General features: G+C 35.5%; 1 protein-coding gene across 1 annotated transcript; it reads right to left on the bottom strand.

The window, feature by feature from the left end:
- Positions 1–2,607: 2,607 nt before the first annotated feature.
- Positions 2,608–13,320, bottom strand: LOC117316326 (26S proteasome non-ATPase regulatory subunit 9-like). The gene is made up of 6 exons (XM_033870870.1): positions 13,106–13,320; positions 11,234–11,336; positions 10,521–10,723; positions 5,998–6,099; positions 3,514–3,602; positions 2,608–3,238 (listed from the first exon to the last, which is right to left on the bottom strand). The coding sequence occupies exons 1-6, from the start codon at positions 13,214–13,216 to the stop codon at positions 3,211–3,213; spliced, it is 636 nt and encodes a 211-aa protein (XP_033726761.1). The 5' UTR covers positions 13,217–13,320; the 3' UTR covers positions 2,608–3,210.
- Positions 13,321–14,975: the final 1,655 nt, after the last annotated feature.

The raw sequence follows: 14,975 nt of genomic DNA, 5'->3' as shown, positions 1-14,975 counted from the left end.
GATTATGTATTTATTTATCGTAGTAGCTTCATCCATATATGGATCACGGGTTCCATATTTGGGTTAGAATCCTCGCGAGAGTTCTTCGAGAAGTATCATGGCGGATCACAGAGACAACTCCGAGCAGTATGATATCAGAATATGCGAATTAAAGATTTCTAGATTAGACGGTAGGCTAATACATTGCAAAATTGTATTAGAAATGTTTAATTATACGAACTATTACTCCAAAGTTAAACGATATCCGCTATTTGAAGCATTTTCGAGGTTCACTGTTTTGCTACATTACGAGCAATGGGAGGGAATCGTAGCTCTGACGACGACCATCTGTCAGAAATTGTCCGTCCGTCGTCCAGAGCTACGTTATCGCAGCTAACATCTTGGTGATTCGAACTCCGAACCTTCCGGTTGCTAAGCGATGGTTCTACCATATGAGCTATGCGGACTTATGGGATTGTGAACTTTATGTTATAGTCAGTCTAGTTAATGCGAAAATTAAAATATTTTATCAACTACGTTTTTTCAATTTTTCGATACCAGCGCATCGGAGGACCACTTTTTAAGAATAGGATTTTAGTTGTCTTTTGGTACATAGAATAAAATAAGACATTGTAAAAGTTGGTCTTCCGATGCGCTCTACATGTTGTGTATGTCAAAAAATGATATGAATGCGGGAAAACGAATCCGGGAATTTTCGTACTAAATCGTTTTCGTTCCAGGGAATTTTCGTACCAATAAATAATGATATAAGGAATATCGATTAAAATATTATATAAAATATGTGGCGATTGTTTGTCTTGGTATCTTCAATTGTTTAAAATAAAGCCAACGTTTCGTGCTATTTTTCCCTGTATGGCTTTCTGTTTATGCGGTCGTACTAAATAAGGTAAGTGTTAATAATCGTTAATGTGCATCAACATTCAACAAATACTATCAGACATCAAAAATTTCAAAATAACATAGATATTTCATAGTAATACATGTCCTTTAACTGTTTAACCATTTACCAGGTGTCAGATAACTAAGTGATAATTGATTAGCTAATTAATTGATTGGCCTAGACACGCGTCTGCGAGCAGTGAAGCGTGAACGCGACAGTCACGATTTCAACACATAGAAATCCAACAAAATCCTAAATGAGAAATGTGAATAAGAATGGATGTGAGAATTATTATGAGTAATAATGATAAAATGAATGAAAATATTGACATTATATTTTTAGTACGAAACTACCCGGACGAAAATTCCCAGGTACGAAAATGGATCGGTACGAAAATTCCCGTTACCCCCTCGAAAGTTGCAAAAAGCCCGATGATGCAAAATTACGGTCACTTAATGAAATATCCATTGCAATGAACAAACAATTTTTTCGCAAATAAGAATTTTTATATGTTATAGATTTAAGGTTTGTTTTCAAAAACTGTTTTTAACAATATTTTTTTGATTTTGAAAATGGTCACCATTAGGTCGAAACACGCCAATATGCGCCATACCTCTTTATCGCCATTTAACAAGTTTTAGAAATATACCGCCAATCCACGAGTTTCAGAAATACATACCACTATTCCATGAGTTTCAGAAATTTACCTCCATTTCAGGAGTTTCAGAAATATGCCGCCATTTAACGAGTTTGAGAAATATACCACCAATCCACGAGTTTCAGAAATTTACCCCATTCCTTGAGTTTCAGAAATATACCACTATTTTACGAGTTTCAGAAATATACCACTATTTTACGAGTTTCAGAAATATACCACTATTTTACGGGTTTCAGGAATATACCACTATTTTACGAGTTTCAGAAATATACACAGCCATTCATCTAGCTTTTCAGATGATGTTCCTCTAATGGGTGCTACACTGAATGAAGAAGGTCTCCTACCATACTTGACACCTCTGTTTACGCACTAATGGGTGCTACACTGAATGAAGAAGGTCTCCTACCATACGTGACACTACTGTTTACGCACTCAAGCACGACTTAACACACAGTGTAAATAAAACATTAAACATAAAGTTTAATAATACAGAAATCGATACGTGTATTTGATTTACACAGCTGCATTCAGTACCAGGATGTAATAATGCTAAACATGTATTTGATTAATTCTAATGTGTCACTGCCAAGACATAAATTAACGGCATAAGAATATAAATCATTTATCTTACACGGACTTCCTCACCGTCTTAATGTGAGCTTGTAATTACGCTGTGCTTAAAAGAAGTTGTGATTTTGTGTGCACAATAAGCGTAGATTTATACATTGCCGAGATATACCCAGTCAAAGACATATTTGTAGTATTTATATCAGGGATATTAATGCTGTAGTATATTTACGGAGATTTATACATTACCCAGATATACCCAGGCGAAGACTTATTTGTAGTATTTACATCAGGGATATCAATGCTGTATATAGTACGGGAGTGCTCTGATTATCTGATAAATAACTAGCTGCTGTATATAATAAATGTTGACGTTTTCGACAGATTTTATTGACTGTCCTTTATCATCGTAATGGTTATGGTTATAGGTTTCATTAGAATAGTTATATAGCCTATTATTACATGTACATTTGTTAATATCGAAAAGAAAGCACAAGTGATGTATATGATTAAATCTTTAATAGAGACACCCATCCTATAAAGTTACAAATTCCTTAAAATTTCAAACATGCGAATGGTAGTATTACAGAACGAAATGTACATTTGTAAAGAACAATTCCAACTACACAGGTATTAAAATATTAAATTATACAGCAATACTTGTAGCACATAGAACTCATGGACTACTAACGATCTGGAATATTGATCTCTTTCAACAAGTGAGCAATATAAACTAGACGACAAGACTGTCTCGCTTCCCTCATATTTCATTGAAAATGTTCTCATTCACACTAATTTCCCAGTGATGTGTTGGGATAGCCCTTCTTTATTTGACAGTTTGATTCGTGGCTCTGGCTCCAAAGCTGGTTCCAAGAGAATCTGGCTTAAAATAATGACGATCAGATATGAACTGGAATTAAAGAAGATGTGAAAGTATTTCTGAAAAGTTTAAAGTAACTTGTTTATCAATACACGTCTTTGCCATTCTTTTATAAAAAAAAAAGTCCCTTGTTTCATTCCTGAACCAGAGGCTTGCACTTCCAGTTTCGGAGACATTGACTGCTGATGAAAACAAATATTGTACGTCACATCCTCTTCTCCATTATCATCTTTTCACGGGCACAATGTTGCACCTGTACAACGAATTGAACACTATTAGTTCCCTGCAGTTGATAAATCTATATTTCTGTCAGATCAGTGTTATATTCAAATATCTAACAAAAATCTGGTCACTATGAATTATGTCAAAATGGGCAAATACCATTGGTTTCATTTTCTTGGAAAGATAATTCAAATACCGGCGGGTACTACATGTCAGACCATAAAACAGCCAAAAAGTATTTAAACGGGAATTTCAATCCCTTTACAATGAGGTTTTAATCAATATTATCAGTTGACCAAGACTTACCCTAATAATCCGCGGCCACTCCAAGTTTTCGGTGTCAAATTTAAAGATTTGTCTGTGTTGTTTCTTCTTACGATTACTTTCAATGCGTTCTAGAAGAAATAAAGAAGAGTTTAAATTGATACATGGCTCATGCCCAAACATCAGTAAAAACGCATAATGTCCCCTATATATTTTGTCTGTGGAGATGCTTTGACATTCCAATTCTAACAGGACTTGTACCTGTAGTTGATTTATTTTAATCATTATTTCTTTTTTTTTCGTGACGTAGAAAATATTGTATAAACATAGTTATATCTCTTGTACATTGCATGTTATAAAATTATTGCAACTGTGAAACCACCAATAAAGAAATAAAGATCTATTCAATTCGGGGGTATCACAACAGTGATAAGGGTTGGTAAGGGTCTATTCATCGTCAAGAAAAGCAAAATGTTATGAATTTTTTGTGATGAAATTGATTATTTGTTTAAATGCATAATTAAATATGGTGACATTTGGTCACCTAAATGTTCATCTCTTGTGTCCTGAGCACTTGATTAAAATATATCCAAATATGTATCCAATATCCAAGGAACGTTTAATTGCATGAATCTGCCATACAGATGCTAGTATTATACAAGTTTTTATTTCATTTTCAAACCCCCTGGTTAAATAGTTACAAAAAAATACTTTGATATATGCAGCATGTATTAAACATAATAAAGACAAAGCCGTTGTATTCAAATCAGTATATATACAAGAGCTGTTGGAGAACAGCATAGCTCGTCTCGCAAATGTTTGTCAATAAATAATTAAAATATATTAATTGGAATGGTTTCGCAAATTGCATTAATAATATTTATATTGTTTACTTGATCAGATTATGTTTTGTGAATTCATACATTTGGGAGACAAGCTATGCTGTTGTAGATTAAATGAAGATATTAAACACAAATGTAATTGCTTTTGGACATATTTCTTCAATTTTTGACAACATATCCTAATGAGAGTTGTCTCCCTTGAAAAATGTGACCGGTATAAATTGTCTATTGTGACGTTTTCATATTGTTTTATATTCAGTTTCACCCCAAGAAAGGATAGTGTAACTCCATAGGGACTCTTTTACCAAATATCAGCACCCTAGTACAATCATAAAGTAATGTGTTAAAAAGCTTTCAACATTTGCACGAAAATTAAAAAAAAAAATGTTTTTTCCTCAAAAAAATATTTCAGTTTAACTCAGGAAAGGGATAGTTCAACCCCCAAAGGGAACCTAATACCATGTATAACTGTGCCTTTCAACACTCACAATATAAAGTTAACACAAAGTCCAAAGATTTAAAAACAAAAACAAAAAAACACAGATTTAAAAAGAAAAAATCCAATTTTTACTCCAGGAAGGGATTGTCTTACTCCATAGGGACTCTATTGCCAAATATAAGCACCCTTGTAAAATTATATAGTGATGTATTAAAACCTTTCAACACTCGCACCAAAAACTTAACGCACAAATATTCTAAGTCCAAAAATTTGAAAAATTCTGGTTATTTCCCAAAAAAATCTTTTAGTTTAACTCCGGCAGGGGATAGTCTAACCCAAGAGGGAGTTTATTACCAACTATCAGCACCCTAGTACAATTATAAAGTGATGTATTAATACCTTTCAACACTCGCACCAAAAACTTAACGCAGAAATATTCCAAGTCCAAAAATTTGAAAATTCTGTTGTTTTTTTTTTTTTAATCTTTTAGTTTAACTCTGGCAGGGGATAGTCTAACCCCAGAGGGACTTTATTGCCAATTATCAGCACCCTAGTACAATTATAAAGTGATGTATTAATACCTTTCAACACTCGCACCAAAAACTTAACGCAAAAATTTTCCAAGTCCAAAAATTTTCAAAAATCTGTTTTTTTTCCAAAAAATCTTTTAGTTTAACTCCGGCAGGGGATAGTTTGATCCCCACAGGGACCATATTACCATAAATTACTATGCCTTTCAACACTTGCACCAAAAAGTTAACATTTGGAAAACCAACGCCGACGCCGACGCCGGAGTGACAACATAAGCTCTCACTCTTCTTCGAAGAGACGAGCTAAAAAGTAAGCTTTACTTCAAGCTTAAATACAGATGATTAGATTTTTTGACGTGAAAAGTAAAACATTAACTAAAATCTTGTTTTTGTATTCAAACAGAATCATTATACTGAAAATATATACACTACCGGTATATCTGATAGAAATGACGTCACTATTACCAAACAGTATATCTTCATTGTTTTATGGCACATCAACAATTATCATCACCAATACAAAACATTTTATATTTAGTAGCCTCTAACATAATATTACAGTTTTAATACTATAACAATTCCATAGCATCAAAAGTGCCAAAGTTGTAATGATATTCGTTACTATAAGGCAATTGGGACAGGTACACATAAATGTAACTTGTACAGTCAAAACAACAATTTGGTTCTTCTAAATAACTTCTATACATAAACTTACATCCTTGCTGTGCTGGACCACTGATGCAATGTTCTGCAGTGACTGAAACTTAATGGCAGTGATGGAACCAAATTCCAGGATGGCATCTCCAACTTTCAATCCCTGTAGAAAAGTATCAGCAATTAAACAAATCAGTTGTTACACAAAAAACTGCAACCTAAAGACCAAGACAGTGAGAATGATAACACACTCACATCACTTTCAGTAAAATCCAACTAAGAATATTTTCCATGATGGTAGCTTTGCTCAGAATTGGGTACCTACAGAAGTATGATCATCCAAAAGCAATTAAAGCCAAAATTGAGCTGATGTTTCCTTTTAGGGCTTCTCTCCCTTGTTCCATCGAGTGATTTTTTTTGACCAAATTGTTGTAATCCCTGAACCTATGCATTTCAAAGAAAATAGTTTAGCTCCCCAATAAGGGCCCCCTCCTCTGTTACCAAGGGTCAAACAAGACTCATTTATCCAAGAAACACTTTCTACATGATTTTTTTAACCAAATTTGATTGCATCCACCCAGATAATAACGTGGAGTAGCATTTTAAAGCACCAGTTTAATCAAACTCCCCTCTCAAACCAGCCTCATTTATTTGAGCCATGACTGTCATTCTCAATGAAGTTTTAAGATCAAATTCATGCAGTTGTAGCCCACTCGGGCATTAAAGGGGCATCATGTCATTGAAATTATTTTACACTATTTTTTTTCTAAATAGTTAAAGTTATAAACTCAAAGTCCAAAGATAACCCAAAGTTCTTAAAAAATAAAGTGTTTGAAAGTTTTGACCTAAACCGCCAAATACTACTTATACATGCCCAGATAAGTTGCTGTAGTTCATGAATAAAAAAAGTAACAGATGGTTGATTGCCAACTCTCCTTGTAAGCAATTATCTTATGGGTCACTGAAAACTGAATCATCCAGAAAAAGGAGGACAAGACAACAGGAAAAAGAAAACAAGACAGAGAAGGTCATTAAAGCTGTATAAATATCCACAACCAGATATTGAAGGATAGCAAAGTGGGCTGCCTAGGACAAGTTGAACAAGGAACTTGCCTAGCATCTTCTCTACAGGCTGATAGTATCATGTTGTTATGCTCGAAGCTACAATTGCTAAAATGCCAACATTAAAACTAAATATTACCTCATCAAACCACAATAAATGATTTTACGATGATATTGTGTATTTATCTCTTTTAGGAATTAAATCTATAGTAATTGTTTGTCATTGACATGCATGTCAAATGTTTGTTTACATAGCATATATGTTTGTACATTGTGGGGCCGCCATGTATGATTGTGTGTAAGTTTTTGTGTTCTACTTTTACTGCTTATTCTAAACTCAAATACTAGTTTTGCGTATTACCAAGTTCTCATCACACCTACATTGCTCGCCATGCTCTGTTCTGTTTATGGTTGTCTGTGTTGTCAGAGTTTATCTTAATGTTCAAGTGTATACGCACAGCACAACAGTTTTAACATAATATACAGATTTTCTGCACAAATATGGTATAAATTTATTCCATGAAAATAAGGTACAAATATGAATACATACATCTTTTATGTATAAATGAGGATTTATTATCATTTTAAAGTAATTTCATTTCTTAGTACACCTCTAGGGGCCTGTTCTTCTGTCCCCAGGGTCAAACCAGCATAATTTCTTTAAGAATAATTGTCTTTCCCAATGATGTTTCGGGCTAAATTTGGATGTAATCCACTCAGCCGTTGAGGAGGAGTAGCATATTACAGCAAAATCTTAGCAAAGTTACACAATTATGGTCACATCTCTTGCACACAATTACACCAAAATATAAACATTACAATTAACATAAACAAGAGGCCCATGGGGCCTGTATCGCTCACCTGGTTGGATTAGACCAAATGTTGAAATAATGTTCATATTCAAATTGTTTTATTTGTATAACTCTAACAATGCTATATATGGTTATAGTGTGGGAATCCGAACTGCTTTAAAGATTAATGAAGTCCAGACTCTCTAAGGTCTGAAAGACCTCAAGAATTGTTTATAGAACATGCATTCATCACTTTATGACTAGTAGCGATTTAAAGGAATTACCTCTATTTCCCCCAATGGGCCCCTCCCCTTTGGCCCCTCAGGGGTCAGAATCACCATTTATGTAAAATCTGTTCCCCTTCCCCCAAGGATATTTCTGACCAAATTGGGTTCAAATCCCTTCACAACTTTATGACTAGTAGAGATTTAGAGGAATTACCTCTATTTCCTATATTTGGCCCCGCCCCTTTGGCCCCTCGGGGTCAGAATCACCATTTATGCAAAATCTGTTCCCCTTTCCCCAAGGATGTTTCTGACCAAATTGGGTTCAAATCCATTCATAACTTTATGACTAGTAGTGATTTAAAGGAATTACCTCTATTACCCCTATTGGGCCCCGCCCCTTTGGCCCCTCGGGGGTCAGAGCCACCATTTATGCAAAATCTCTTCCCCTTCCCCCAAGGATGTTTCTGACCACATTGGGTTGAAATCCATTCATAACTTTATGACAAGTAGAGATTTAGAGGAATTACCTCTATTTTCCATATTTGGCCCTGCCCCTTTGGCCCCTCAGGGGTCAGAATCACCATTTATGCAAAATCTGTTCCCCTTCCCCCAAGGATGTTTCTGACCAAGTTGGGCTCAAATCCATTCATAACTTTATGACTAGTAGCGATTTAGAGGAATTACCTCTATTTCCCATATTTGGCCCCGCCCCTTTAGCCCCTTTGGGGTCAGAGCAACCATTTATGCAAAATCTGTTCCCCTTCCCCCAAGGATGTTTCTGACCAAATTGGGTTCAAATCCATTCATAACTTCATGACTAGTAGTGATTTAAAGGAATTACCTCTATTTCCCCTATTGGGCCCTGCCCCTTTGGCCCCTTGAGGGTCAGAGCCACCATTTATGCAAAATCTCTTCTTCTTCCCCCAAGGATGTTTCTGACCAAATTGGGTTCAAATCCATTCACAACTTTATGACTAGTAGAGATTTAGAGGAATTACCTCTATTTCCCATATTTGGCCCCGCCCCTTTGGCCCCGGGGGGGTCAGAATCACCATTTATGCAAAATCTGTTCCCCTTCCCCCAAGGATGTTTCTGACCAAATTGGGTTGAAATCCATTCATAACTTTATGACTAGTAGCGATTTAAAGGAATTACCTCTATTTCCCCTATTGGGCCCCGCCCCTTTGGCCCCTCAGGGGTCAGAGTCACCATTTATGCAAAATCTGTTCCCTTTCTGCCAAGGATGTTTCTGGCCAAATTTGGTCAAAATCCAATAAGAACTTTATGACTAGTAGCGATTTGAAGCAAATGTTGACGGACGGACGGACGGACGGACGACGGACGGACGGACGCTGCGCCATGGCATAAGCTCACCGGACCTTCGGTCCAGGTGAGCTAAAAAAAGGGATTTTGTCCCAAAACTAGCATCCCAAGGGCCTTATTATTGACAGATGATTTAGATTTTAAAAAATGCTATCAGCTTACTCTAGACCATGGATCTAAAACTTGTTGCTATTCACACAGCGCACCTTATGTCATTAGAGATCCAAGTCATTAAAACGCTTAGAAGCATATGCAGTCAGACTATAGCAACAAACAGCGCTAGGAACAAGCCTTGAAGCATACACCAAGTTACCTCGGGCATTGTCTTTCTGTAATAAATGTCTTGCTCATCATTTATTAGTACATGAACATGTAACTATGCTATGTTTATATTATCACAGAAGCTTGTACGTCTCACATCAAAGTCTTGGGCATAATGCTACATTCATGGGGAGTTGTTTATCTAATTTTAAGGGATACCATACATTACGGTTGTATGCCCCTTATCTGGAGCACTGGTGGCCATCTTTGATTTTCGACTGACCAAAAAAAATTACAACACTTGATCAGGACTATTTCAGGATCATTTAAGGAAAGTTAGAGCTGAATCCCACTGTCAGAACTAGAAAAGTACTTTGAAATAGATCTTGTTCAGGAAAACCATGATTGCACAATCATGTTAGAAAATGGCCACTGTGGCTGCCATGTAAAAGCTTTTACAAGGTCGAAAAATAACAACACTTTGTTGGCTCTCCTCCCTTAACATTCCTACCAATTTTCAGCTATACTGTACCAATGGAACTGTAGTCGAAATTTAAAATGTGTTTTTCAAGATAGTGGCCATCTTTGATTTTGGTGAACCCGAAAAATAACAACACTTGGTAAGGACCTTAGATAACCGAAAAAGTCATTTAATCCGACTCCAAAAAAGTAATATTAACCCCAATGGAAACCCTTAAAACAAATACCAGTATCAAAGCACAATTATGATATGGTTTACTGACGCCCTTCAATAATTGCACCAAAACTTTTAACGTTTAAATTATAATATGAATTGCAGACTATCGCAACAAAGCAGAGGTGACAAAAAAAGATCCTGCTCTCTTTATGAGGTGAGCTAAAAACAACACCTAGTTAAATAATATCTGTAAATCAGAGATCTTTATCTCCAATATACTCACCGCCTCAGATGCTGGGGAACCCTCATCAACTCTGTCTACCTCAGCAAAGGGAGACAACCTTTCTGTCAGGGATTGGGCCTGTACAGATCCATCATCTTCATTGGTGTCCATGGATTCACCTTTCTGTTTACGAGCTTCAGCATGTATTTTATATAGCTCTTCTTCAATCTCAGCCATTAAAGATTTATGATCATTTTGTAGACCTAAGAAAAACAAACAGGTACAATTAAAGCTAAAATTAACGCCAACAAACCTGTTCAGGAGTTATGACATCAAACAGGACAGAACGAATTCATGTCCCATTCAAAAGGAATCAATGTGACGTTTGAAACTCTAAGTCACATGCGACCCCAGAACCTTGACTGATGACCACCAGAGTATGATTAGCTGTGTCAATGGATCATAAGATACTATGGTACAAATATCAACCAAATCTGTGGTGGTATCTTCAAGGTGACGCTACACGTAACATGACAGGACACAACAGGATAGACAATACATAACCCAAATATCTGCTAACCTGAATAGGCCATCCTATAATACTTTGTACAGGTACTTGTCATATATAGTGTAATATCGGAGTTTTCACCGGCTATACTGTCATGAAGCAGTAGAGTTTTGAGACTACAACAGAACGAACCTGCCGTATAACTTCATGATCATAAGTCATAAGTCTAATGAAGAAACAATTTGAATCAATATCTAAAACTCACAGATGATCTGATGCCTGGCATGCCTGACAGAATAGACATCAATGTCTGCCCGTGGGAAACCTTCCTGATCTACCAGGGGCTCCTTCAAACCAACACCTTGTTGCTGTAATGACAAAAAGGAAAGCCAAACATTTCTGATGAATCTGAAATTCAGTCATCATTGATAAGAGGTATCATTAAAGCAAGAACTTCATTTATCATGACAGACATATCTGTATAGGCAATATATTTTTGAGAATAGCCAAATAAATGACATATTTCCCTTTTTTCTATAGAGTGTATACATCACAGGTTATTATCTAATGCCATGTCAACGTATACTGGTCTGTTAACCAGGAAATGGTTGAAATGGGCAAGTGATCGCAATGGGAATCTTTTCTCCATGTTTGTTAAGGTTGATCGGGTATTAGTTTTGCTTATAGATACAATAAGACAAATAATGGATGCAGGCAGCCATTCCTTATACATTTTTTAAGTATCTAGAAAATGTTACTCATTAATTGCCATTTCCTGAAATGTCTTTATAAGGTTGGGTACAACTGAAATAGAAACACATGAAGTTCTTTAACACACATGCAACAAAAAAGGGTGTTATCTTTTTCACATGGCCTAATAAACATTGTGACACCGTGTTTATTTGTTAAAGAATTGTTTATTTCTGTTATTTAACATTGTGCTTAGGTAGCAGTGTACAGTAAAAATGCCAAATTCTAAAAAATAAGGCACATGTTTTTGATACGTAAACATAGCCAGTTAACCCTATACATATTACTTATAATAAAGTATATACAGTATATCAATACGTAAACATAGCCAGTTAACCCTATACATATTACTTATAATAAAGTATCTATATTTGTAATCTATACAACATTGATAATGTTGATCAGACTTTTTTCGTCATGGACTACATGGAATAACCATCAGGAACATTTAATGTAAATGTTATAGGTTAGCATTACTCCTATAACATAAGAGGCCGTTGGCCGGCTCGTTTTACACGGTGCCTGTCTAAAGTATCTCGCCGTGTAAAACCTCTAATATTGTTGGAATAAGGTAAGCATGAATAAGAATTACCTTAGCCCGAGTTTCCTCTGGCCCCGACACCATGTCTGGTGTAAGTTTCCTCTGGCCCTGACACCATGTCTGGTGTAAGTTTCCTCTGGCCCTGACACCATGTCTGGTGTAGGTAAATCAGACATGGTGTCAGCTAATGGGGCCAGAGGAAACTCGGGCTAGAATTACACAGACAACTGAATTATTCCCTTTTTGTGTAAAAATGTACATTATTATTTTGGTTATGGGACCATGTTAAAATGCGATGCCCATTTTGTTACAAAAGCATAAGAGAAATCTATGTGTTTCTATTTCAAATTACCCTACATTTGAGTAATCATTACTCAAATCAATAATTAATTGTTACTCAAATTCAGGACTATTATCCACATGCGGGTTGACCCCATCCTGTTTATGATCGGCCAAATGATTGTATTTCAGTTAAGATTTTCCGAATGAGTAACGAGATCAATTATATCGTAAGCGATATGGTTACATGTAGACTGTTCGTACAGAAGTAATTTGACAATATCAATGTATCATATATCCCCATGAAATACATAAGTATCAGGGTACATATATGCTGTAAAGATAATCACATGTATGACGATCAAATATTTAACGAAATATCACAATTCAAGTCTCATTTTTTTCCCGTTTAGGTCTTCCCAAGTCCATTCTAGGCCTAGGCTATAATAACCGGTCTATCCGTGGCCTTACGAACAAATCAATTTTCTTTGTCATCCTCCCGTGGCAACTGTGTTAAAGCGTAAATATCACATTGGATACAACTATTTAGTTGATAGAAATGCCTACCGAATCAAGGACGTCATTCAAAGCCTTGATTTCAGCTTCAAGTTCAGCTTTTCTTTTCATCAGATGATTAATGTTTTCCATGGAGGCTGCCATCTTGAATAATGTTAACATCCGGTCTGGAGCCGGGGAAAAAATGCGGATATTTGCTATATTTCTGAAATATTCAGAATTTTTGACAAATTAATCACTTGACATAAGCTATTCCTGCACAGATTATCCGATAACAGCAGAAAACGATTAAAAATTGCGTTGATCAGTCCTTTCAAAATGGCGCAGTCAAGTTGACGTGGAGTGACGTCACAAAGAGATGTGACGTCTAACAAAACAAAACAAAAGTTGGTTTACCAAATAGAAATGTAAGCCAATCTGATTTAAACTGTAAATCAAAATTAGACATTAGATCCGGAATATGCTATCAAGGTGATAAAACAAACCAACAACTTTCTTTTTTATTGTATGTTAAGATAAATATAAACTGTTGGAAGAAAAGTATTTGAAATATATATAAAACAGTACTTAGTACTTCGAGTACAAGTTATGTCCAGTACACAATCAAACTCTACATTTTGAGAGACCACAAACTGCCAATATTCTACTAATTGACGTGGCTTGTTAAAACTCTTCAAATCAAAGGAATGCTATCATACATTTTTCAACGAAGTGCCAGATCTATTCATTTTAAATAGGGTTAACTAATGGAAAAAATCAATTATATAAGATGCTGTTAGTTAACCAACGAAAAATGAACCAACAAAATAATAAGATGATATATATACAAAGATAAAACAGTAATACATATCTTATTGTTACATGTTTAAGGAGTCTAAATGTATAAGAGTATACATCTATCTATAAACATTATGTATATATGTACTTGGTTACAGGTACATGTGACACATGTGGACCCAGGTAGGATTGGGGCCTGATAGGACTCCAGGTAAACTTGGAGTGCACTCTGAGTGCAATCCAAGTTTACCTGGAGTCCATACGGAGTGCACTCCGAGTCCAAACGGAGTGCACTCGGAGTGCACTTTGTGTAACCTTTAGTCTACACTCAACTGTACATTATGTTACTGATTCCCACACTTTTTGACACTATTAATTTGTCGATGTTTTTAATTTTGTTTTTAAGTATATAAAATGCAATAAAAAGGAAAATTGAATGGTTTCCCGTTGAATATAACAAATATTTCACTCGTATGACAAAATAGTTTGATATTTTCGCGAGTGCCGTGAAAATATCGAAATATTCAGTAATACGATTGAAATATATGTTATATTCAACGGGAAACCATTCAATATCCTCTAGATCTATCTATTCAACGGGAAACTATTCAATTTTCTTTTTATTGCACTTGATGATACAAAAATAAATAAAAACATCGAAAAATTTTAAATAGTGTTTAAAAAAATGCGGGAATCAGTAACATAATTCATGACGTCGTCTCTTTTTGGCGTTACTCCACGTCAACTTGACAGCGCCATTTTGAAAGGGCTGATCATGGCAGCGCAATTTAAGCGCTTTCTGCTATTTTCGGAGAATTTGTGCATGAAAAGCTAACGTCAAGTGAGTATTTTGTCAAAACTAGTCTGAATATTTCAGAAATACAGCAATATAAACAAGCGATTTCTTTGTCATCATAAACCTGTTCCTTACATAAGTTTTGTTAAAAGCATTTTAAATGAATTTACGGTGGGATGAGTTACTTATGGGATATACACTAATAAAACAAAGTCTGTTCTTTTCTCCAGGAAAAAAACACAAATTATTCCCCAGTTATTTTTCCTGGACACACCAATAGATAACTCACATACTCATAAGCAATTAGGTCTAACATTTAATTCAGATGGTTCTTGGTATGAGCATATA

The sequence above is a fragment of the Pecten maximus genome, chromosome 2 (genome assembly GCF_902652985.1).
Source record: "Pecten maximus chromosome 2, xPecMax1.1, whole genome shotgun sequence".
NCBI lineage: Eukaryota > Metazoa > Mollusca > Bivalvia > Pectinida > Pectinidae > Pecten > Pecten maximus.
This window is presented reverse-complemented; position numbering and strand designations above follow the sequence as displayed.